Source organism: Chionomys nivalis, chromosome 2 (assembly GCF_950005125.1).
Source record: "Chionomys nivalis chromosome 2, mChiNiv1.1, whole genome shotgun sequence".
In the NCBI taxonomy this organism is placed as follows: domain Eukaryota; kingdom Metazoa; phylum Chordata; class Mammalia; order Rodentia; family Cricetidae; genus Chionomys; species Chionomys nivalis.
The window spans coordinates 134,068,413-134,095,483 of NC_080087.1; the positions used below are offsets into that span (position 1 = coordinate 134,068,413).

General features: G+C 41.0%; 1 protein-coding gene across 1 annotated transcript in view; it reads right to left on the bottom strand.

Moving 5' to 3' along the window:
• Pard3b (par-3 family cell polarity regulator beta) overlaps positions 1-27,071 on the bottom strand; it is a 1,010,698-nt gene that overhangs the window by 205,537 nt on the left and 778,090 nt on the right. The window contains exon 19 of the mRNA XM_057761958.1: positions 2,512-2,622. Coding sequence (XP_057617941.1) covers positions 2,512-2,622 — 111 coding nt within the window. The remainder of the gene's footprint in view (positions 1-2,511; positions 2,623-27,071) is intronic.

Below are 27,071 nucleotides of genomic sequence, written 5' to 3' on the forward strand. Positions count from 1 at the left end.
GTAAACAACGATTCCTGGACTGCAACTCTCCAAATTTGGGTTCTCCAGTGTTGGGTGGGGCTCAGGGATAGTTATCTTTACCAATCTCTTTTAGCAATTCATTCAGACACAGGTGGTCTATAGACTGTTTCATGGTTCAATTTAAATTCTTTTTTTTCCACCTCCATTTTTGGCAATTTCTTCTTGGTTGTGCAAAGAAGGAAGTTGATTTAGACTTTTATTGGTGTATTGGTAATGTGGCTTCTCAAAAATAAATCCACTTTAAAAGCATTTTCTTATAGCTGTCTATCCATTTCAAAGAACCAATGGCCAAAGCAGCTCAAAAAATTCTTGAGGTTTAAAAACTGATTCTGATAATTGGCTACCCCCAATGCTATACAGTATGTATTTTATTTAAGGGCTTTAAACACTTTGAAAAGGGTTAATGGAAAACTATTACCCGGGAGAACTATGACAGAATTAGTAAGCAATAAGATAACTTGACTCATTTCAAAGAAACAGATATTGATTATATTGAAGAAAAGGACGATAAGAGCATTTATCATTATTTTCTATTTTCATCTTTTCTCTGTAGCAACTATCCACAAAGAGTAGTACACTTGCTGAGATCTGTAGAGCGGTAAACTGGTTTCCTTTGAATGATGGACAGCCAAGGAGCGGCACTGCGGGGCTGTGAGCAGCGCCACATGCTCAGCCTTAACCGCCATGTTCCATGCTCCTCATGGTCCCCCATGGTCCTCAACCACTGAGTGTTAAAACTCCTTGGTCACTGATTCCACAGCACCCAACCCTAAAATCAGCTCCTTCAACTTGCTCCGTGCCCTCCTGAGGCCATGTTGTCGGTAGGAAACCTGTACTGGATCTGTTTAATGTGTCCATGTGTGGGAGGTGACTTAGGTGCAGGCTAATAGTACAGTTCTTTCTCAATATTTTCACCAGACATATTTTAAGAATATTGGTCCTGAAGTCCGTACAGTCAGCAGAGGCAAATTTACAGCTTTGCTTCTAAGAACAAAACTCCCTCAGGCACCTGCATCCAAAGGCAAAACTAGAAAGGAAATGAACTCCTGCTTAAAGACAGCTCACCTTATTTTATGAGTTATCAATTTTCTAGCTGGCACGCAGTCCACCCGCCACTGGGAGATTTTTACTCCCATTTCAAGCAAGCACTGAACTGCAAAAAATGTCCACTCTGCATTCTAGCAAACAATTCCTATTCCCGAAGATGAGGCGCGGGACACAGTCTCAGTAAATGAAGTCGGGGGTGGGGGGAGCAGAAATACCTATGATGCAGGCCCCCAGTGCACATGTCTCTGCAGTGCTGCATTAGGTCTGTCCCTGAATTCCAGTCCAGTCCAGGATGACTGAAGCCTGGGCTCTGATGGGACACTTTTCCTGTCTTTAGGGGAGCTCTGTCAGGTGACTGGTCAACTACAATGCAGAGCTCTTGATTTCCGTTTAACTGCTCTAGTGACCCTGGAGTCAGGGCTTATCAGCTTCTCAAAAATGAGAGAGGACTAAATAGCTTCTCCCCCGCCTCCTTATTGGTAAAGTCAGTCTTCTCAATGGAAATTGACTGCAAGATGGGGTTAAAGGTTAACAGGATATACTTCAGACTACGGTGTGCAAGAAAACACAGTGGATAGATGTGGTTCTCTTAGTGTGTCCACTATGGAGACAAAATATAAGAATGGACTCTTAAAAACCATGAGGATAAATTTAGCTAATAAGCCAGCGAAAAACTGGATACATTTGACTTTTCCTGAGTAATCACACATATGTACCATTAGATCCAGCTCTGCCTTATCTTAGTATTTTTCCGAGCTTTATTTTGTTTGGAAGGCAGAGAATTGCAAAACTATATGAATATTCAATTGCATGTTGTAAAGTCAGATGTTTACACAACTACTTGGGAGAAGTGCCAGAATTAACTTCAAAGATGAGTGAAGGACCTCTTGTCCAACAGAACACGACGCTCTTCAAGTACGAGAATTTGGCCCTCGCAAACTGTCATTACTGCTGGATATGAAACCGGCCCTTTAACAGACGGGCAGCATGCTTTTCAGCCTGCTGATAGCCTAGTAAAAGACTGTAGCTTTTGAAAAATGGAGGACTTCTCAAATTACACGACCTAAAGGGAGTTAGCAGAATATAATTAAGAAAGGCATACAGCAGGCTGTCAAAAAACGAGGAACAGACTAGGGGAACGTGAGAGCTCTAAACATCAATATCAAAACGACCTTTGGATTAGCAGGGAGAAAAATCATTCTTTAAGCCATGGGAAAACAAGCACTGATGGAGTCAGAACGGGAGCAGCATAGTTTGGGACTGTAGGTACTGATAAAACGAAAACACAGCCGATTTCTTCTTATGAATGTGATAAAGATTCCCTGGGCGGTGGCTCTGCCAGGAAGGCACAGCCCTCTGCTATGCTCCTGTTGGTTCCTGGGAGTTACTGACTCAAACACAGGTTCTGTAGCGGACAAAGGGGGGGCACGGTCATCTGCTCACCTTCCCGTCTCCTCTTTCATTTTTTCCAGCTCTTCTTCTCCCAGGTTCCCAGGCTTCTGGGTACCTTTCTGTTCCACCTTTCCACCCTTATCATCTTTCTTCTTTCCAAATCTGGAGGGGAAGAACAAAGTTAATAACTCACACTTTTTCCTTGGCAAATGTAAGGTATGTATGACATGAGCTCATGCAGCTGTAATTCTTTATTCTAAATAACACAACAACAGTAGGCATGAAACTTAAGTAAAATCAGATTACAGAAGCAGGAAAATAACACAGTTGCTGTGTTTTCTTTTTTCTCTCCTCTCTTTCCTTCTTTTCATTAACATATTTTGTATCAAGCATAGCATTATGTCATTACAGGTGAACAATTCTGACTATTAATTCAATGAAGAATTAAAACACAGAATGATTATCATTCATATGTAACTAAAAACTGAACAGTTTTCTAATGAGACCCTCCAGAACTTCAGTCCGTTGCCATTTTAAGGTAAAATACACGAGATTATATAATTACAGGAAACAAGGGAACTTACTGAATATTCAGTTAAACACTTTCCTTTTATCAAGGAAGACTCAAAAGCCCTGGGGGAAACAGGAGGGAGTGTTTCTGAAGTGGATACACACTTCTCATTGGTTCTGTCCAGGCCTGGGATTAGAACTTGTCTACACTGTGTGCTCTTCTCTTTCTTCCAGGTCACAGTTACTCTACAGCAGTGCCCCCGGTTCCCAAGCTGCTCTAGGTAATGTGATTAGCACATCTGTCACATCAGTAGCTAAATGCACAAAGCAGCAATGGTGGCACATTACAAGGACATCGCGTTTCCTCAGCATGTGTAGGAAAATCTGAAATGAAAGGCAGCTATGGCTGAAATACAAGTAGGACCTATCCATCACGCGACAGTCACCGTGGATGAATAAGGAGAAAGGCACTCCATGGTGCAGGTTCTGCAGTGTAGGCAGATTCTCCTTAAATCCTTTTACCTTTAAATATCTAGTCCTTTTAAATTAAATAGTGAATTTAAGCTATGTGTGTTAGCTCTAATATATTATATTGATTATCTGTTTGTCCATCTGTTCATCCATCCTTCCATCCATGCATCCTTTCACCCATCCATCAACCCATCCATCCACTTACCTACCTATTTGAAAGCTGGGCGTGCTTCCACACTAGCTCTGCTTAAGCTAGCTTTCTTCCCCTTCGTTGTGACAGAAACTAGAGTCTCTTTATGTGAAGATGTGTTATAAGATTTGAAGATGGTCTTATCCATCTCCAACTAGAATCACAATTTAAAAACAAATCACAGAATGATCTCTTGTGTATATCTCCTTTGAAGTTCCTCTTTGGGTTGTGTTTCTGGTCATGGAAGCGGCGCTAACAAACGGCCACTCTGAGCATCACACCCAGGAGGCTCAAGGCTCAGAAAAGCCTGCTGTTAGCATGGCCCAGACCGCAGAAGGCTTCCCAGTCTTGACTTCTCTTCAACCTACAGTTTCAGTTAACAAGTCTTTTCTCGCATCCCCCCTCATCCACCCTTGTCTACTACGACAATTTTCTTGCTGTGCTCAGTCTTTCCTGGGACATTGGTCAACTGTCGCCCTTAGCTTCATTACTTAGCTTAAGGTCCTGTGTCCACACATACATACTACCAACCGGGAGCCATGATCTTAGAGAAAACTGTCTCCCCTAGAAGCTAACAACTGTCCATGGGTTCAGACCCTCACTTAGGGGTGAGGGCTCACACACCCCTTTTCCCTTTCTACTAGAATACTGATTGTCTTGATCTTACTCGGGTCTTTCTTACTCAGGCAAGCACAACTGCCGGGCATTCGTGAGCTCAGGGGTCATGCCTGACCACAAGATGCCGTCTTGCTCCAGTCCTCCCCACCCCTGTGGCTCTTAAGATCTTTCTGCTCCTTCTTCCACGATGTCCTGTTTGTGGCCCCAGGCTCTGCTCACGCCCGCTCTCTGCACTTTCATTCCTCCTCCGTCTTTCTATTCTGCCTCCACTTCTGGAACAATTCCTGCTCGTCACTGAAGATATGACCTGTTATCATTTATAGAAGCAGCTAGGAAAACAAGAAAAAATGCAGACAAAAATAGAAGAACATCAACTTTCAAATATAATTCAGATTTGCTGATATATTCAAGACCTCACTATAACCTACAGTGCAGGAGATATCTAAATAAAATTTCCATAAATATATTCTGTAGCTTTCTACGGTGTACTCAGAAGCAGCTTAGAGATCATTCTTATTCTAAATACATTCACAGGAGAAGTTAGCACCTTCGTATATCACTTAGATAAAGAATTCTTCTCCCAAGATGCCATTGAATATAACAACATTTGGACAGAAAATTCAAAACATTGGCGGGCCAGGGTAGGAAAGATGCCTTGGAAATTGATGGGAACACAGTGTAGCCAAACCACAAGCTTGCTCCCCTCCTCCATATCCTGCATTTTATTAAAAATTTGGAGGTTTTGGATTTTTCAGACATAAGAGTAGCCTTATGTTTGAAGGTTAAAAGTAACCTAGACTCTGTTTGCCGTCACGGTTCTCCCCACAGCCCAGGCATAGTTTTCCTTTGGTATCTAAACTATTTCACCTGAGTTGCAGTTCAAAAGTAGCTTGCTTGGCTGTTAGTTTTAACTTCTGCAAAGTATTTTCTTTTTATCAAGAACTTTTCATTAAATCATTCATTTCCACAACGATTATAAATATTTCATTTAAAGTCCATTCTCTTTAAGTTTTCTACCCAATAAGAGTGGCAGACATAGCTGCAAAACTTCTCTTGCTAGAGTGAAATTTACAGATCACACTGTTTCATAGAGTCTGGGGGGTTGAGAACAAAATTAGGGCATAATGGTCATGGAGAGGGCCTTGCTTTGTTAAAGTGACCCCAACCCCACGGAAGTGAGCTGTATTTTTATCTACGATCACACTGGCTTCTCTCCCCAGCTTTGCAGTCAGATGACTTCTTCATCTTCAGTGGCAGAGGGATGGGCAGGGCTTGAGTGGTGGGGAGGGAAGCATCCGTTTGCTATTTCCTTTCCTTAGCATCCCTCTGGGAAGTCATTCCACAGCATCCTTACTTACCCAAGACCCAGAAAGGAGAGTTTGGGATGTTAATCTCCCCATTAACCACTCATGTGAGAAAAGTCATGAGGCCTTTGGCTGGCTGTGACCATTGTTTTTCACGTGAGAGATTTGGGACAGCCTTCACATTCCAGGCTGCTCTGTTCTCTGTGAAATGTGAGGACTGGTGACTCTGGGTCAGGTGCCTTAAGAAACTGCTTCTGGGTTAGCCTGGCTTTAAGATCTGCGCTGAGAAGTCCTGAGCATACATATGGTTCTATCAATAACATTTTATTTTACATGCACCTAGGTAGTCTGTGTACAGAATCCCATGATGGATCTTTTTGTAAAATGGAACAATCACCTTTCAACATATTCTTTGTGAAAGTTTACATTTTCGCGAATAAGTTTGCTTAAAACACCAGACCCTGTTCATTTCCACAGCGGTTACTTGAAACACCTTTGTGGGAAACTTCTGTCCCTCCTTTTGTCTCTTTCTTCCTCCCCCTCCTCCTTCCTTTTTTCCTTCCCCTTTCTACCTTCCTGCATTTCACTTATTCTTTAAGAAGTATTTTTCAGCACCTACTGTGTGTCAGACATTATAATAAACATGGAGTTTACACTCTCAGGGAGAAGACGGTCATCAGCAAGCACAACTGCATAGTAGCAAACTGTGAAAGTTGTTAGGAAGAATGATGACAGGGACTTCAGCAACTAAAACATGTCTAGTGCAAAAATGATGCTTACCTGAAAATGGACAAAGACAAGGGTCCCCAAAGGGAGTGACACTATTAGGAGGTGTGGTCTTGTTGGAGGAAGTGTGTCGCTGTGAAAGCAGGTTTTGAGGTCTCATATATGCTCACTATATGGACATCTTATATTCAATATTTTAGATCATTTCCTGTTGTCTAAGAGTCAGGCTACTCTCAGCTGGAGAAGTAGCTGAGAGTTCTCATGTCTACTTGCATGCTTCCTTGTTTCCTGCCATGACAATAATGAACTAAACTTCTGAACTGTAAGCAAGCCACCAAAAGTAAATATTTTCTTTCATAAATTTGCCATGGTCATGTCTCTTCCCAGCAGCAGTAACCCTAACTAAGACAGTGCATTCAAGAGGTCTAGCAGGTGACTCGGTGGGAAGTTTTGTATGTGGTGGAAGCAGCACACACAGAGATGATGAGCTGGAGACGGCATATTTTCCAGTCAGTAAAAAGTGTGGCTGAAGTGAGGGGCACTTTCATGAGATGCGGGTAGAAAAGCAAGGGCTGAAAGTCTGAGAGGAGTCTGGAGTGGAGCGCTGGAGCCAGGGAAGGGCATTCGTTAGTAACAATGGGGACAGACACTAGTGAGAAAATGGATTGAGAGAGGTGGCGGAGGGAAAACAGGAGTAACCATATCCTTCTGAGCAGAGGTGACAGAGGGTGAGAGGTGTTTTCTAAAGATCACTGTGGCTGGAGAGCCGAAAAGCATCAAGAAAACAGCAAAACATCAACAGGTTGTTTTGGGATGACTGTGGAGAGACAGGGAGGCCTGTGGCTAGGCTAGAACAGTGGCCTCTGAGAGAAGACAATTATGTGCTTGTTAGCCGGTGAAGAGGGAGTGAAGACCTGAATCTTTATGTGTAGGGTGTGCCCGCAGAAGTGAGAGGACAAGGTGTGGGAGCTGATTCTCTCTCTCCCACAGAGGATCTTGGAATTAAACTCACGCCTTCAGGCACAGTGGCAAGCACTTTACTTGTTGAGCCCTACTGCTACCCTAAACATGACTTGGGAACACTTCCAAGAAACCTAAGCAAACAGTCCCAGTACTAGCCGCAGTACCACCTCTGCAAAACTGTTTCATCTAAAGGATTTACAGCGGAAGGAGACAGATGAAAGAATTAAAAGAAAAACAGATTAAAGAAGAATATCTGGAAAGTGTGCTTGCAAAAGTATGCGAGACGACTGCAATGGGGTGAGTGTGGCGACAGATGGGAATGAGATCCAGCAGCCCAATGAGGTGGAGGCTGGCAGTCTTCCCAGCCTGGGCAATGCACAGTGAAAAGTTGCAAGCTCAAACCTGGTGGGCGAGGTCACCAGAGTAAGGCAGCAGGTTATAGAGCTGAGAGCCTATCCAGAGATGGCCAGAGTAAGGCAGCAGGTTATAGAAAAACAAAACAAAACAAAAACAAAAAACAAAAAAAAGAAAAAAAAAACAGAGGAAGAGTAAGTTAAAGACGGAGCAAAGAAGGGAATAGAATTTTTATTTATTGTTTTCCTTTCTTATTTTCTTTTTACTTTTGACAAAATGTGGTGTCTTACCTCATCTGTTTTGAAATACATGATTCGGTGCCACCAACGACAATCATTTTGTTGTGCAAATATTCCCTATCCTTCCTACAATTTTTCACTATTCCAAGTGAAATTCTCTACTCAAGAATGGCATAGCTCCATTCTTTCTTCCAGTTGGTGGTGACCATTTTATATTGTTTTTATGAACATGACTCAATTTTAGGTATTACATAGAAGCAGACTTGTGTTATAAATTGTCCTTTTGTGTATGTCTTAGTTCAGTTTGCATAAGTTCCTCAAGGCTCATCTGTGTTGTACAATACAAAAGTATCCCACACCTTTTAAACGCCAAACAGGGCTGGTGAAATGACTCAGCTAGTAAAGATTCTTGCCACAAAGTTTGACAACCTGAGTTCAATACCTGGGACTTACATGGCAGAAGAAGACTCCTGACTCCCATAATTTGTTCTCTGACTTACACATATGTGGGTGCCAAAAACTTATACACCTAAACAAATACATAAATGTAATAAAGGTACTTAAAAATAAACAAAGGTCAAATAATATTCACATGCTATATTTGATTTATCCACTCAACTATCAATGGCCATGTGGGCATGTCCACACTTTTTCTGTCATGAGCAATTCTGTTGTGAGCATTAGTACAGGAGAATAGAAATTCTTGGCAAGGAGGGGGGGGCAACAGAAATATACAGTTGCCATGGAAATATGAGGCTTCAAACGGAGGAGTCTCAAAAAACAGCAGTTGGAAGAAATTGATCTGATCATAGTTAAGAATAAGTAGGCAGAAGTGTTCGTAGATGACTTATCAGTTAATATGACAGAGTATGTATGAGAGAAATGGATTTTTAGCTCATAAAATATAAATTATTGGGGGGTTTAAATGATCAATGGTAAACTTGTGCATGGTCGAGCAAAACCTCAGCAAGTAATAGGAAAACACCAGGACTAGACCTAAGTAATACTGCTATTTTGCTATTTTGGGTTAAGAACCTCCAAAAAATGCATATGGCAAAGTAGAATGTGGTAATGCTACAACCATACATCCACTCCTCCATTCATGAGTGAGTATCCACTACACATCACACCCAGGATGGCTTGACCTCTAACACTGTGACATGATGCTTATGATTGGGGCTCATTCATAGCCATCCTGGTCCGTATGTTGTCTATGATCACAGATTGGGCATGCCTTCTACTTTGCAAAGGGAGTGAACCTATGAACCAATATCAACTGTCAGGTATACAGCTATCCTTTCTCAATACAACTCACTCAACAACCCCGGGAGGTGTGAGAGGTCCTTCTGTATATATGTTGCTTTTATTGGTTAATGAATAAAGAATCTGCCTTGGGCTGTGATAGGGTACAATAGATCTAGGTGGGGAAAACTAAACTGAATGCTGGAAGAAAGAAGGTAGAGAAGGAGATGCCAAGTAGTCACCACTGGAAGCAGACATGCTGGAACCTTGCCGGTAAGCCACAGCCACATGGCGATACGCTGACTAATAGAAATGGGTTAAATTAAGATGTAAGAGTTATCTAAAAAGAATGGAGAGCTAATAGGCCAAGCAATAATTTGAATAATATAGTTTCTGAGTGATTATTTTGGGTCTGGGTAGCCAGGAACAAACGAATGGCCTTCTACTACACCTGAGTACCTTGTTTCCTGTAGGGTGAATATTTCAATGTAAATTTTTGGCAGTTATCTCTGTTTCTAGCTCTTCTAAATAATAGAGATTTTCAAACTCTTCCAAGACTCTGTACACCTTGAGGAAAGGATTGTTTACATAGTAGGCGTGGCTATAGTCCTGATATTTCCCATATCTCCTCTCTCATTTAATTCATGTGTTAATTCTGCCAACTTCTGCCTAAACTTTTTCTTTTAGAGCTCATTGGGTGTATGTAGTTCCACAATTAATGCTGGCACTACTAAATAATGCCTTATGAAGGACTGGAAAAGTTAGGCAAGAACAATGTTCAGATGCTCTTGTCCTAAGTCAAAGGGAGCTGGACAGTATTCATTTCTCCTGCTGCAACAGGAGATATCTATGAGCACAAACGATGCCTTAGCAAAGGTTAGAGAAGCTGAGCATCCACGATATTAAAATTAGAAACTCAAGGATCAATGTCAGCTGTTTAAAAACACAAACTTCACAGTCATTATGTTTTCTGAATTTGGATAATGGTTCTTCTACCCCATAAGTAGCTATTTTACAAACTATGCATGATATTTCCTCATCATTTTATAAATTATAGAGTTTGAAAAAACTCAAGCTAAGCATGGAGGCAGAGAAGTTCAGAAGCCTTTGACTACTATTTCCATAGTCTATTCTGAGATCCACTCATAAAGGTTTCTGTTGTCTGATTTATTCCAAACTGGGCTCTACATTAGCACATTCGCATGCTGCTGAACAACCCCTGCATCATAACCTCACATATAGCTGTGATCTTCAGCTATTGCTTCTCTTGAAAATTTATGTCACAAAGGTCTTAGCTCATTTAGCTCATACAGGTCCCATTGTACTGGAGAGCTAATGAATCTGATATAAATTCAGTGAAAATTGACCAATTAGTACCCCACTCCATTGTTTTGGCTACCTAGGAGGCAAAGTACCTACTTTTATGTTAATATTATGGAAAGAATAATGAATAGATTCATTCTTTTGTTTGTTACAAGGCAATCTTGATTTAAAATAATATTGGATTTTTTTTTTTTTTTTTTTTTTTTTTTAGCTTCCCATGTATACCACTGTGATGGTGTTATGGAATGGACATGGTTTGTTCCACAAAGGTTCAGATTCTGGAACTCAGTTCCTACTGTGTTAGTGTTGACAGTTGATGGGATCTTTCAGAGGTGCTGTGCCTAGTGTAAGGCAATTGGGGCACCATCTCACAAACAGACTAGTGTCTTTTTTAAGAGTCTAGCTTACTAGGTCTCTTGAGAGTAAGATGGGTCTCATCAGATTGACCACACTACCGTGAGAATAGACTGTCACAGACGAGGGTCTGTCTCTGCTCCCTCCTTCTCCTCAGAACCACACACTTCTCATTTCCCCTTTTCTGCCATGATTTGACACAGTACAAGGCCAAGAGAATGCCATGACATGTCTTTGCTTCTCCAAAAAACTGTAATCTAAATACACTTTATTTCTGTAGAAATTATCTAGCCTTGAGAGTTTTGTTGTAGCAATGGAAAGCAGTCTATGGTATAGCACTAATTCCTGTGACACTTAAGAAGAAAGATAAAATACTATTAATCCCAGAATGCTTTTCCGAACATGAAGATAATGGTTTAGGTCTAGGTCTATACATCCAGTTTATGAAATGCAAAACTAGGTAGGGGTTGCTTTTCTAGGATCACACAAAGTAAAAAAGATGACTAAGTTGATTCTTTAGTAGCTAAGGAAAAGCAAGGTTTTTCTTGGGTTGGAAAGTTGCCTTAGTAAAGTGCTTGCCATTCAAGCACGAGAATTTGAGTTTGGATCCCCAACACCTACATGGATAGTCAGGTAGAAATGGTGGAGCATGCCTGTAATCTTCACATTGGGGAGGAAGAAATATGAGGATCCCTGGGGGACACACGCATGCATGCATGCGACATTCACAAACCACACACACGGGCATGCACATGAACGCAATGCATGCATACATGCAATCATGCACACAGAACTCTCTTGTTAATCTTAAAATAGTATGGCAGTTGGACTCTCGAAATTAAAATGCTAATTCTGGGGATGTTGTTTAGACATTCCTCCCAGGTAAGTTTAGGTTTCTAAGAGGTTGACAAGTAGTGTTAAAACAACAAACGTTTTTAATCCCATATTCTATTAATCCCTTAAGGCTACATCCCACGCCTAACCTTAGCATCTCCTTTTTTCTGAGGTGTCATTCATTTCTGGGGTGTGGCTGTTGTATGGAGGTAGGAGGATTGGAGGTCTTCACAGCAACCTTTCATCCAGAGCAAGGAATCTTCAGATCCCAAATAACTTGTTTACTTTTAGGCTTAAAAACCAGGGCGGTCTTTCCCTATAGCTGCCTAAGTGGATCAGACAGCTGCTGGGTAGAGGCTCAGGCCAGGCTTTTACTGAATTCAGCAGCTGGGAATCCTTGAGATAGTTTGCTTTCCCCATTTTGAGGGGCTAGAAAAGGTGATGGGTTTGCAAACACTGAATACGTTAAAGAAAGAAATCTAAAGGGTTCTGGAAGCAAGGCAAACATGTATCACCAATAACCAATGTTCCTAAAAACAATGCAATCAGGGCCTGGGGAATCTGGTTCCTAGGAACCAGTGTAGGGATCCATCAATCACAAGACAGCTTTGCTGATCATTTTTGTAACAGATGCAAACTTGACTCCTAGGTTATTAACTCAGCACTTAGGGGTTAAATAAAAGAGAAAAAAGATTTATGAGGAGGCCAGAAATTAAAATTAAGTGAAAATAAGCATGAATGTGTGAGCAAAAAAGATAAAGATACTAATAAGGCCTGATTTTCAGATCCACAGAGGGACTTTCTGAAGCTTATTAGCTGTCCCTGCCACCCAGGGTTGAAGCTGTTCTCCCTTTCTGGTTTCCAGAAGAAGAAGCTACTGAGGAGCACACTGACTCTGATAAATTCTCCCATGCACTCTTACTGGTTTCAAGACATAGTAGGCAGGAGCCTCGGTGACTCTGGCTAAACACTTAGGATTTCTGGGAAATACATTTAACATCATTAAAGAAGTAGATCTTTTTTGCGTTTTAATGTTCTCTTAATAGTTATAAAGGCTTTTTTAAATTAAATGTTTACTTATGTGAACGTGGGGTATGTGCACACCTTCTTCCTTCTCATCCTTTGTAACTTGCTCTCGGGCTCCTCTGAAGATTAAGTAGACACAACATCCCATGTGCAGGAAGTCAGATGTCAATCAACATTAATAGTCTCTTCTCATGTGTGCAACTTTGCTTTTTCTTCCTTCCATTTCCTCTACTTCCTTTGGCAAGCACAAAACTCAGGAAGAAAAAAACTGTTTTGAGAGCAAATTCTACCTGATTCTTAACCTTACTCTGCCAGCTGCCAGAGGTTCCCCACCCTGACTAGACTTCCCAGGCCTGGCCTGTTCAAGTGCACTGCCCTCTGACCATAGGTTCATCCTGCAGACGGAAAGAGGCCTGTGGGGATCAGCTCAGCTCAGTCAACTGCCTGGGCTGGGAAAACCTAACTCTGGCCAAGAACCCAATTCTGGGAGGACTACTTAGAAAGGTTTATGGAAGCTGGGGGACCTTATCCACAAGCATTATATCAAATGTAAATAGATCCAAAATCCCAATTGCAGGGGTTAACGTGCATATGATTTTCCCATGATCTCCTGTCAGAAAGAACAGATGACAGTGACCCTAAGTGTAAAGAACAAATGGACAGTCTGAACAAAGTGACTCATACGAGTGCGTTTCCTGTCAGTGAAGAACCATATTAAAGGGAACCTGAATGCTATCACTCCATCTTCTGATGCGAGAGAAGCAGGATAGACTTTCGCTGGCATTCATGTGCACCAAGCAAGAATAAATGATGGTGCACCAGATCTAGTCTAATGGGAGCAAAGCTTGTCTTTATAACTCTGATTAAACAAAAAAATGATCACTTTGATGCCCAAATTAGCATCTTTTCTCTAGCATATGGAATTAATTAGTTGAGTGACAAAGAATTAGTCCATGTAGGATGAAAGCTGAAATTATATTTATCTGAAGTTTAAAATTAAGAGCATGCAGTGTTAACTCTAGCTTGCTCGTCTGATGCTCTGTATACTCTAAACCTGCATACAGGGATTTTCATATTCCTCTTCCTTTTAGTATATAAACTTTCCTTGAAAAGACAATGAGAACATTTCAGATTTTCCTCCCCATCCTGGAGGTGGAAAACTTTTCCATTGTGCCATTAAAAAAATCTAAAATTATATGGGTTTTTTTGTCTCACCTTTATTGTATAAATACAAAGGAAGCTGAGTAATTAATGCATGCTAGAGCTGGTGAGAGCCTCCGACAATGGGAAAGAGTGATTACACTGGTTTCTAATAAGAGAGACTAAGTTGGAAACTTTTCTTAAAAGGTGAAAGCTCTCCTTAACTTTGGTTTAACATACTTTTTTTTTCTGAGAAGAAAAGGCAATTTTGAACATGGTAGAATAATTGAGGTTATTTTCAGAGAAAACACCATTCACTAGAACTCTTATCCCGTGTCTTGATGGGGTCATAATATTTTGCTGACAAGCCTGTGTGGGCATATTTTTCTTTAATTGAGACTGGATGGAGAATGGATTCAAGGAGGAAGTGTGGAGATGAGGAAGATTCTTGCTGATAGTTCACACACGAGCTAGTCAAGGAACAGGGCAGGTCTTTTATATGTTTCTGTTGTTCTCACTCACCAAGCACACGAGGAGTACTTTGTGTTTGGCCAGGTCCTCTAGGAGGTGCAGGAAATAAAGCAAAGTGGTTGAGTAGCGTTTCTGCTCTCATCCTTAGTAATGCATGCAAAGAGAAAGGTGGGGTGAGGCTACTGGGAAGATCATACCTATATGCCTTCTTTACATTCTCTATTTTAAAAAGGGATCAAAGGGCTCCTCCTAACTCAGCCCATCATAAAGCTTTCAGTGCCAACGATATCCTCAGAATCCACAATTCACCACCCAGTTTCATTTAGGCATAACAGCAGTCTGGCTACAGCCACCATGTACGTCTACAGCCTCAACAAGACCAAATGAATGAGAGAGTTGCTTACCTCACAGAAGCAATTATTAATCGACTGTCTTGGTGCAATGGGGGCACTGAGTCACCCAAAGTTTGTGCTCATGGTGACCAAACACCCTTTTTGCAGAACCAGTAGGTCAAAATGCAGCATGAACTTAAAACCAAAGCTATTATTAGAGATGATTACCGCGAGAGACATCACCAACAGAAATAGCTCACAAACTTATCTCACAAAATACCTTTGGTTTCTGATTTTGGCAATTATTGTCCCCTTAAACTTAGGTTTCAAGTATGTACAAATGGCACAAGGTAGATACTGTGCTCTCTACTTTGTCTGACTTGTCTTTGTCTTTAGACTTCACATAGTCCTTATCAATATTATCAATCCACACTCCCTGGTCTTTTACAGGAAAGGGATTTTTGGGAGAAGGGGGTAATTTTTAAAAAGCCCTAGTAGTTTATAAATTACATAAAGATTATGATTTCAAAATTTTTATGTTAGATTTAATGTTAACTAATATCTGTTATTATATTTTATAAGTACCTTCTCATTAAGCCAAAAAAAAATAGAATTGATTCCTGACTGTGACTTAACTAAGAGAAAAAACTATTTATATTGGGAATTTCTGAATGAGATTCTCCATGATAATTTTGACTCTTCTAGATCCAAAGTGACATGTCTCAGGAAACATGTCAAACCTGTGTTTCCTGCAAGACTCTCCATTCCTTTTTAAAGTTTAATTTTATTTTATGTGTATGAGTGTTTAACCTGCATGTACGTCAGTGTACCCATGGATACCATCCCATGTAGGCTAGAAGACAGTGTCAGAGCCCCTGGTACTAGAGTTACAGATGGTTGTGAAGCACTATGTGGGTGCTAGGGATCTAATCCAGATACTCTGGGGGAAAAAAAAAGCCAGTGCTCTTATCCACTGAGCCATTTCTCCAGCTCCTCTCCATTCATTTTTAAGCAAAATTTCAATTTCCATAATTTCAATACTTACACTGTGAGCTTAGAGATTTGGTATCTATGAGTAAGATATGAAGAGTGACTGAATATTTCAAATAGAGTTACTGTCCACTTATTAATATGCACAGTAAGTACTGTGGGCATTCTCCAGATCCCATGCTGAAGGAAGTGTGGCCCAGAATGGCAACGACTAAAGGCCCATCAAGATATCGATAATGTTTCCCTTTGTTCAGAGGGCCCAGGACAATCACTTCCCATAGGAATAAGTTTCCTAAGGGATTCTATTTTATAAGAGAATGGATATAATTCTGCTCTCCACCCATGTATCATCACAAAAGAATCTATAGCAAGGACGAGAAAACAACGACAGCTGCATGTCTGACTACGTTTTGCCAGCACTTCACAGAGAATTGCAAATAATCACAATCACAAAAGCCTGCTTTTGCGTGGAAATGCTTTAGTGACTTAGCATGGTGATGATTTACAATCTGGCCAATGGAATCAGAGATTGATTTATAGTCTGTTGCAAGCATCAGTCTTCTATTTGCAAGTCCGCTAGACTGTGAAACTACTATTGTGCTTTGTAAGTGTGTTTTCTTGACCCTCCCCTTCCTGTAGCAATGGCTAATTTTTCCTTTCTTCAATACCACAGATGGATAATTCCTGCAGATTCCTGATGTTTTATAGTACAAAATGGCTGCCTATGTGCTCAGGAAATGACAGAAGAAAGCTGTGGTGGAGACGGCACGTATTTGTAATGAAATGCCCAGCCCAATAAAGCATGTGATTAAGTAAACCGGAAGCTGGGGGCTAGACTGAAACATCCCTAATGGATTACAGCATATCTGTTTAAAAATGTGAACTACTTTTCGCCACTTAAATTTTTATCTCTGGGGTTAATTTTAAAATATCAGATCTGTTTGTAATCTTATCACACAAAGGAATGACAGTAAGAACTACATCTTTTTGCCCACCTGTGTGTTTATACAGGTGGCAGAGTATTTGAGACTCTCTTAGCCTGTGTTTCTGAATGGCTCTTGATGGTCAGGGTGGAACTCGCTGTCAGGACCACTCAGACGAGGGTTGGAAGGACAACTGTCAAGCGTAGCATCTGCAACCTGTATTGTTTGGCTTTAGATTTAATGCTTCTGGTTTCCCCATGTTTGTAGTCTTTCTAAACTTCACCACCTAATATTGAAGCGACTTCCAATAGCTAATCTTTTTCACAAACATTAGACATATTTGATTCTGTAGAAGCCCATGGTATTTGTGCTTTTCATTTTGGAAGGTTATTTGGAAAGTCAAGCCAATATATTTTTTTTCAAGTGTGACTAAGCTGGTGTCATTCATTTTACACTGATCCTACCTCTCTCTAGGACCTGTCCTACTGAGCTCTGGGTGCTTGTTAATCCAGTCAATCCAGAGATGGAAGACTCAGTTTGGATAAAAGAACAATAAATCCAACCATTATCTCAGTTCTGTAAAAGTAAGATTTGAGTGTAGTAGTGAAAAAGGAGCAGAGAAAGATTCAGCAAAATGTACAGTTTGGCAGGGGAATTCTGAACAAACGTGTTCCATATTCAATTTATCAGGTTAACATGAGAAGAGGTGGTTCCAAATGGCCCACAGTTATGATGCCCCAATCAGGAGACACATGAGTAATTATTCCAAAAGACATCTCCAGTCTATCTAAAACAATGACTATTTTCTAAGAAGGCAAAATAGCTTAAGGTATTTCATAAGCAATTCAAAATATAAAATGCCATTAGGAACTCAGCATGCAACATCAAATATGCCTTATTTGTTTATTTATGTACATATGTATTGGATCTGTGTTGGTTTCTGTGTAAACCACACCTATTACGTTGATTTTATGTAGGCACCAATATCAAAAATATCTTTTAAATTGATTTATTTTTGTGACAGTATGAGTGTGAGTGTAGTGTCTGCATGTATGTCTGGATACTACGTGTATGACGGGTGCCTATCAAGTCAAAAAGAGGGCGTCAGATCTGCTGGAACTGGGGCTACAGACTCTCAGGAACCATCATGTGTATTCTAAGAACCAAACTCAGGTCCTCTGCAAGAGCAGCCAGGGCTCTTAACTGCTAATTATTTATCCAATCCCCTCAATAATAAATTTTTTTTAACAGATGCTTTGGAAATCACGTTTATTTAATTATATGCCTCAGTGAAAATATTCCACTTGAAATTTCAAGAATAAGAGATTTGTGTGCAAAAAAATGTTTTTAGTGGTTCAAAATTTTGTGGAGTTATAAAAAAATCTCCTACGGCTGCAGGAATCATAGTGTATTTATCTAATCCCTTCGAAAGCTCAGAGAGTCTAGAGACCCATCAGTGACACTCGGGACCAAACAAAGACTTGAATCCCCTGACTCAGCCCGACGGTCCTTCTCTTAACTGTGTTTCAGAACTGTTTGTACATATGCCATCAATTACTAAACTGAAATTCTGAAGCCTTGAAAAGGAACACTTTTCCCCAAACAATTTTTTTAAAGCTCCAATTTTACAGAAATAGACTTAGTTATAATGACAAAGACCAATTTAGTGCCTACTGGGCTAACGGTAGCATGGTAACTAATGGGGGAGTCTGATAACTTTCCATTATCTCAAGTTCTCCTTTTCCTGACATCTCCCCCGTGTCTGCAGGCAAACCCTTAGTATATACCATCTGATCATATCAGGTCACCAAGAAACAATCCCTTGATTATTTAGCTCAGCTGGGTAGAACACTGTGGTAATGGGGTCAAGGTCATGGGTTGACTCCCTTGTGTGGACCAGTTACCTTGGACCCACTCCATAACCACAGGCTCTATTTCCAGACCCAGACAGTTTTACAAATGCATGCCAGTGGTCAAAAGGGCGCTCGCCAAGAATATGTGGGCAGAGCAGCATAAATCCATCATTTGCCCCAGAAAAACACCTCAATGCCAGCTTTGTTCAGCACATGTGGACTAGCTGTAACATTTTCACAGGTGAACAATGAGAAAGGCAGGACACTCTTCCAGATTTCATGCTATGAGGAACGGAACATTTAGAGTTTCAGAAGAACTTTGTAGAAACTGTGTGGTAGAAATTCAAGCGAGTTTTTGTTAACATGAGCCAGTTATTTCCAGCAGCCGGAACACTGTGGAAAAAAATCAAAGCAAAATTCATCTACTCTTGTAGAACGTTTTGATTTTAAAATTTTGTTCAGATTTTCTTTGAAACCAATGGTCTGTGGTCCAAAATATAAACTATGTGTGACCCAAATTCAGTCTGTAGGATCCTAGTGTGCAAACGTTGTGTATCTAAGCATCAATGTGTTAACACATGTGCATCTTAATTACGGTTCTTATCCTAAGTATAATTTTCTCAGAACTCATAGACAAATATACACTTGGTTCTACCACAGCTAGAAAACAGGGCATCCAAACCACTGCACTAGAAAACAGGGTATCCAAACCACTACACTAGAAAACAGGGCATCCAAACCACTGCACCTGAAGCTGGACCTACAGCATCCATGGGGCTATAATTGTTGGGTACTTTTCAGATGAGGCAGAATCAAACCATGATTGCAAAGCCCAGCCCAAGTATATATTTTTAAAGCTCCAAACACAGGGATTGTGGATGATTTTTTTTTCCAGAAAGTCCTCCATAGACATTTAAAAGTCAGCTGAGCCAATAGTCAATTCTGTATAATACAGCTTTGTTGTTTAAACTTAAAGCCCTGAAATAAAGCATTTTGCCACAATTTCATACTACATAATGAGTTTTTATAATAAGTCAAAGTCATGTTCTACTAGATCATCAAAAGAGAGGGCTACAGATTTGCTTTTCAAGAATCTCTCAAGATGTAGGAAAGGAAGATTCATAACGCAGTCTCAAAACTAATAGAAAAAAAATGTGCACATACTCATTAGCATATAGGTGATTTATGAGGTAATTATCTGACATATGACAAAGCTTTAAGGATTCCTACAAAGTATAATTAAGTTATTTTCCTCATAAGCAACACAAGGGGATCAGATTTTGTTGTTGTTGAGTCAATAGACTAAAATGTCCTTTAAGTCACCTAAAAATATTTAGTACATTCAAGAATATTTACCAGGTGTTTATTATATAAAAGGTTCTGCAATAAGATCTGGAAGAAAAATGAGGTTCAAAACTTCCTTTTGAAAAGAACTTTCAGTGTAGGGAAACCTTCTGGAATCTGACAGAAGAACCCTAAGAGGGTAAGAAACAGAGAGGAGGGCTCCCAAGTTTCAGTCTTGGTGTTGGAGCAGTTCCAGATGCTCTCGCTGGTTCTAGGTCTTCCTTCTGTCACTGCTGTGTCCTTGCAGCTGTACTGAAGTGTTCACACACTCCAGCATGCTGACATTAGTCCTCTCTGGAACAGTGGCTCTCAACCTTCTTAATGCTGCGACCCCAACCATAAAATTGTTTTTGGCATTACTTCATAACTGTAATTGTGCTACTGTTATGAATCATAATGTAAATATATATGTTTTCTGGTGGTCTTGGGTTGTTTGACTCCCAAAGGGGTCGTTTGACTCCCAAAGGGGTCGTTTGACTCCCAAAGGGGTCGTTTGACTCCCAAAGGGGCTGAGACCTGCAGGTTGAGAACCATTGTTCTAGTAGGTCCCAGGTTCTCCGGAGACTACCCATAGTGCCCATCCATGGATGGAGGCTACCAATGTCTGCTTTAATACAATGAAGAGCCTCCTGTTGCCACAGACTAACTGCAGGTCTACAGTGAAGCCCTCCTAGACAGAAGGGAATGGAGCTGGGGGCCAGTATTTTTCAGTAGGGACATATTAGGTATGTTTTGGGCAGATATTCAGGACTACATAAGTAAGTTTGTCACTGAGGTGAGAAATTTGCTGTGCTAAAGAATGATGAAAAATTCTTTAAAATCATAATCAGAGTCTCAAGAAGGAAACCAACACACTCCAATCCAGCGCCAAGGTCACAATAAAGACTCATAATCCCCACTCAGTCTTTTTACTAGTGTGTAATCAATTCTCAGCGAGTCAGGGCTTTTCATCTACTATGTAGATACCCACAGCCACTGCTTCCCCTTTTCTCTGTCTTTCCAATTTAATAGTCACCTGAGGACTCATTAGTGTTGCTACCAGAGGGTGAGTAAAGGAAGGGAAGGGATATAAAACTTAAAAGGAGTCAATTTTGTTACCTTTAAGTACTTGGCGGAAGAAGTTTGTGGATTATGTAGAGACTTCAATTATTCATAGTGTCTCTGTCAATCTTACCACAGATAATTAAGAGATGACTGTAATCCTCCTTGGAGTGCTAAAGGGACTGATGGTTGTAGAGGATACCCGCAGTGAATGAGATGAAGTCAGGTATGGGCTGTGCTGAAGGAGGCACAAATTCGGGGTCCCAACCAGCAATCAAACAAGCATCAATATAGCAGACAGTTTCATGAAAATAAACATGAGAGGTGTGGTCAAGGATCACAGAGCATGCGACAGGGACGAAAACAATGTGCACGCAGAGGAATGCTACTCACACAAGACAAAAGAAGCTCCAATGAATGTGACGTATGAAAGCCAGACCCCTTGATCATTCATTTAGGGTACACAGGGAGAGAGAAATGGATAGAAATCCTTGCCAGGTGCAGGGAGGGTGGAAGGATATTTGGGGCTATGGAAACGTTTTGTAGCATGACTATGGATATGTGACTGTTCACACTTGTCAAAACCCCTGAGGCTGTATACAACAAAGAGTATTCTCTGCCGTGTATTAAAAGTAACCAACAAGGTGTGCTTGTGGGGGAAGTAGAAAGGAATACAACTATAATTAAATATCTTACAAATAACTAACAGCTACACTGAAAGACTATGGGAAAGAAAGGTCTAACTAAACACCGGAAAACAGTGTTCTGACTGCACATCGTAGGGCTAAAGGCAACAAAAATTATATGTAAATACTGTTCCCTGGTTAGTATAAGCGTCTGGGCTAGAAATTGTGAAAAACTTTAGGAATATGTTGACACTGAACAAACCAGGAAATATAATATGATTATATATAGAATATATACATAATTATATGGAGAAAAAGATAATATATTTTAAATTACATATAATATTATATATTGCACTATAAATAATACACATTATAGTCTTCTTACTGTCTGAGAGAAAAGGTCAAATAAGAGAAGAGGGAAATGCAGAATGAATATTATGGTGTTTGATTAGAATCAGTAGCCTCAGCAATACTAATGTGAGAACCAGCAATAAATATATGGGTGTGTATACACAAGTTAGTATATAACAATACCTATATCATCTTTATCTCCAAGTTCTATCTGCAGAGGTGATCTATAGGTAACAGAGCCCAGGCAGTACAATCATAGAACCAAGATCTTTGTTTTTACAATTAAAAGAAAATAAAATTAGGTCATCTTTGAAAAAAATTATGATACCTGGTTGTACTTGGGAAAAGCAAAATTAATTTGCAGCATCATGGAACCAAAAGAAAAAGGTCCTTGGCAATGGTGCAAGAGGTTGAAAGGACTAGCAGTTGTTCTGAAAGAGCCTCAGCAGTCAAAACTGGAATAATTTGAGCAACAAAAGAAATAATGGTAAGACTGAGTGATAATTTAGGACAAACACCTAGCAGTCTATCTTGGTACAGACTGCTGAATAAACAAATGAGTGGGGAGAGAAAGAAAGGCTCCGCTCTAGAGAAGAATGGCAATGAATGACGTATAAGGAGTGGGTGAAATGGGGAGTCACACTGGCATACCCCAGGAACAAGTCTGCTGGATGCTATGGCAGATGGTAAAAGTATAAGGGAAACACCCAAACATGCAGACCCCAAATCTCCCAAAAGGTAATTACTGATCATAAGGAGAAAAAAAAAATACTGCCACAGTAAAAGAATGTGCCAAGCACCCTTTAGTAAAATAATTAAGGCTAAACCAACCAGTTACCGTACATGTCAACATTTATGTGCCTGCATATTGAGAAACATTCATTAAATCTGCCGGAATTCTGCCCTCAAAATGGATAAGCTCATTCTAATTATGAAAAATCATATACCCAAATTGAAATGTGTTCCACAAAATAAAGAGCCACTACTCTTCAAGGTCAAGCTCATGGAAGATCAGAAAAGACCACGACCTTAGCACAGGGAGCCAAGAGCAAGGCACTGGTGAAGTCTGAATATGTTTCCGAGATTTGCTGTAGTATTGTACCAGCTTTTGTTTGTTTCTTAGTTTGGGTCCTTGATCCACAGTTTATGAGAAGTGAAGGAAAGAGATGTGGGAAATAGGCTATTAAAAACTAACTTTAGGTATAACAAGCAAATTAAAAATTAAAACAAAAAAGGGAGAAGGTGATAGATAGTTACAGACAGCTGAAGGAATACATAGTCATTTTAATTCTGCTTAGATATGCCTGTGTCCCACTGATCTTCCCTTCTTATTCATTTACTACAGATCTTCCCCAAAGAAGAACGAAGGCGCCGCCTGGCCGTTTGAGAGACTATCAGATATAGGTCTTTGGTAGCCTACTTGCTTTGCCATATACAGCCCTCTCCCTTGACCCTTTTAGATGGAGTTAAAGGAAAGGAGGTGACATCCAAGCAAAGGCAATGCGGACAGCAATGCTGACACTAGCAGTAGGTGGTAGGATGGACACAGAGTGCTGCGACATGGGGAAGGTGACAAGCAGGAAGGGGCAGAAGGAAAGAAGGCAAAAGATGAACTCTCACAGCCATTACACAGCCACTTCTACTCCTCAGACACTGCGACACTTGGCACTTGGAAGACAGCCCTTCAAGGACATTTCTCCTTCAGGCCAGTGGTGATTAGGAGATCTGTTTTGCATAACTAGATTTTAACTAGTAAGGATTGAAGAAAGGCGAAGCTCAACAGAAGTTGTCATTTTGAAAATTTAATTTCGAGTTTTCTGTATATAATACGCCAGAGGCAAATGCATGTCTGTCCATAATTTTTAAATAAGAGGACTTAAGTCGACTGGCATTTCCACTCTACTGTCTGCTAAGTTCTATTATCACAGGGTTCCAGGATGTTGCCATTTTTATATGTTAATTACTGGGAATCATATGCTATAAGAATCAAGCTAGTGTTGTTAAAGGATATAGGATAATATTGAAGTCACTTATTAAGTTAAATATAAAATAGCAATATAAATCAATCGCTGTTATCTTCTCTTTGCTACATGCCTATTAAAATCAAACTCCATTTACTTAAAAAAAATCTAAGAATAACATTGGCCTTCTCCATCACAACGGAGCTTTGGTTCTTTCTGAGTTCAACCCCTCAGATTGAGTGTGCATGCATACATCTCACTCAATGTTTCTCAAATGCCCAGGTTCACTGAGGCCAAGCCTGTGAAGCTGAGGGAGGGGGACCTGTATGCCTGTCAATACAATGCCTGTAAATCATAGCCATGTGTTTGACTGCGTCTAACATTTTTGGAGGTGGCAGGACTTTGAAATAAAAACCAGAGGTAGTTTGGCGGATTTGTAGTGAACTTGCTGAATTATGAAGCTTTAGAGAACAACCATGGCTAGTATGCTTCAAATTCATTACAATTTTTCAATCAGAGTCAATGAGAATCGGCACTTGGCCCTTGCACACTCCCTTCCTTAGGGTCCCTCCCCATCTTTTTCTAGCATCTGTTTCAAGACCTTGAGGGCTTCTTGTGGTAAGGCAGCACTGGAGCCTCGCAGTGTGGAGCCTTTTTGGTGAGACAACAACCAATGACGCTTCCTCCACTTGGTTTCCACCTCTCTTCTCTTTACAGAGAGGACCTAGTTGAGGTAACCAGGTTTCCAGTCAGCTGGACCCTCTTGGTTTGAACTGGAACTCACACTGGCGGAGGGATATACATAGCAGAGGGATACAATGTGTTTCAGGAACCCAAGCACTTTGCTTTGGGGCATCCCTAGATCTGCTGTGACCCTGGGTGTGCTGATGGCCCTTCCTCCCTAACAGCTGGGGCATCATGGAGGATACAGATGTCTGCCAGCAAGGTGAACAGTTTTCAGGTGGGAGGAGTAGGGTCAGAATTAACGTAAGGACATATTTTAACTCCAAAATTAGGTGACAACATTGTGGTTGCTGGACTTAATACCAAAACTAAATAAAGTGACCCAAAATTCTGTGGACTCTCAAAGTCACTTGTGAAAATGCAAGAAGCCCCACTGGGCAGCTGGAGTTGTCAGGAGTAGTGACTCTCTCTAGCTCCCTGGGCTTCTCAAGTCAGAGGCCCAGCGTCTCTCATTCCTGTGCACACAGGTCTGGGAATCCCTTCCAATTCTGTGACTCTGTTTCCCCTGGCCACTGCTAGTCCTCACTTCTGGAGTCTTCTTCCTCTGACTCAGTTCCTAACGATGGCAAATTACACCCCATGGTAACACTTTAAAGCTCCTATAAGCATGAAAAAGCTCAACAGAAAATGACTCACCAGGCGGTGGTGGCATATGCCTTTAATCACACCACTAGGGAGGCAGAGACAGGAGGATCTCTGTGAGTTTAAGGCCAACTTGGTCTACAAATAGTTCCAGGACAGCAAGGCCTATACAAAGAAACCCTGTCTCAAAAAACAAAACAAAACAAAACAAAACAAAACAAAACACAAAGCAAACCAACCAAACAAACAAAAGACTCTAGGACCCATCCAAATTTTAAATCTGAATTTCTAAAACCAGAGTTCTGAACCGGAATCTGTGTGTTCCTAGCAGGCTTAGTCAGGGGAAACATTCATCCCGGTGATTAGGGAACACTGTCTACTGGACTGGTCACTCTGTGCTCTGTAAGTTTGAAAATGGTTCCTCCCCTCTTCAGAAAAACACCTTTTTAAGCTACACTGTAAGTAAAGCTTGGTGTTTCCATGGCCTCATAAGAGAGAGCTATGTTTTCTTCTCAGTACTGGAGACTTTCATAGGCCGAGACATCAGTGCTCCAGCAACACCAGTGGTCTCCACCCGTCTTGGTGGACTTGGCATTGGGGCCTGAAGGTTTTTCCAGCATTTTCCTGTCTTTAGTTTCCTATTTAAAGAGGTTGCTTCCCAGTATGATTAGAAAACAAAACAAGATAAGCGAAAACAAAACCCCAAAGCCCCTCTGCTTGATGCTGGTGGAGGCTTTTCACTGTCCTTGGCTTCTGTAGTCCAGTGGGCTTTGCCCCAGGCCCTCCTCTTCTAAATCCTGCCTCTGATTTATTTTCTCCTGCCTTGGAACTGCTCAGAGAGACTTTCTTATAACTCCATGCTTTCATGTGTGTTTCCTGGATTTCATTGGCAATTCCCAGTTTTAGACCATCTTCAAACTGCATGCCCATAGCCCCTCTTTCCCCGGGGCCCCAGTGCCTCATGTCAGCTGTGACTGGTTTGCCTGGGTCTCCCACCCCCTTCTCAGACTTCATCACCGCCCAGATATTTCCCATCCTTCCTTGGGTGCAACCTTCCCAAAGTTTGGCAAGGATGTCAATACTTGCCTCTTGTGTTTGCTCAGCTCCTGTGAACTCTTCTACCCGTTAGTTAGCGGGCTGAGGTTGTACTGGGCTTGGCCTCTGCCTGCCTTGATCTGCAGCTGTCTCCCATTACATCACTCTACTTCTGCATTACTCCTCCAAACGTGGTTCCTCGTCTTGAACTGGAGATAATTATAGAAAACATACCAAAGGGCTTTGGGAAGTTAAATGAGATAATAGAAGGCAAGGGTCTTGGGAAAGGGCCCGAACCCACATTGGGTACTCCAGGGGCGGTTATTCCAAATGTCTGGTTTCATCTCATGACCTCTCCTAGCTCCTCTCTTACTGAGGTCACTAGCGACTGCTGCCCTCTGTTTCTAGCTGACTGCTTGCCATTCTGACACATAGCAAAGTATGTATTCAATGTTGGCAATTACAAACTTGAGAGTTCTTTCCCTCTCAGTTCCTCACTGTTGCTAGGGCTTTCTGTTCTCTCTTCTGAGTTTCATGCTTCAAGCCTAATTTGTTCCTGCTCCCTTCTAAGCAGGGCTATCCTGCCTGCTCATGGGCATTTCCCCTTGCTGACAAGCCCCTCTGGCTTCCTATAGCTTCTGGAAATCAGCACCTGCCCCTGCTGCCCCTGACTCTGGCCTCTGGGGCTCCTTCCCATGGCCCCCAGCACAGTTCTTCAGTCTCATTTCCCGATAAGCAAATGAATGAACTAGGCTCTTGTCTCCAGGGTTCCTGAAGTCTGTACCCTTTTCTAAGTTATCTATGCTCTTTATGTTTGGTTTCTCATACTTCACCCAGGGGATATTATAGAAATACTTTTATTACACGTGTAAAAAGTTCCACGTGGGGAAGACGGCATTCTAGGGTCCTAAATGCCACAGATGATGCTTTTCAGCATGAAGAGCCAAGTTGGAGCATTCTGTGTGCTGTGTGAATGTATCTCTAACTACACTAGGGGGTAACTTAGTATAACAGATCATTAAAATTTTCTGTAACATCAAATTTATCATATAGATAAAATT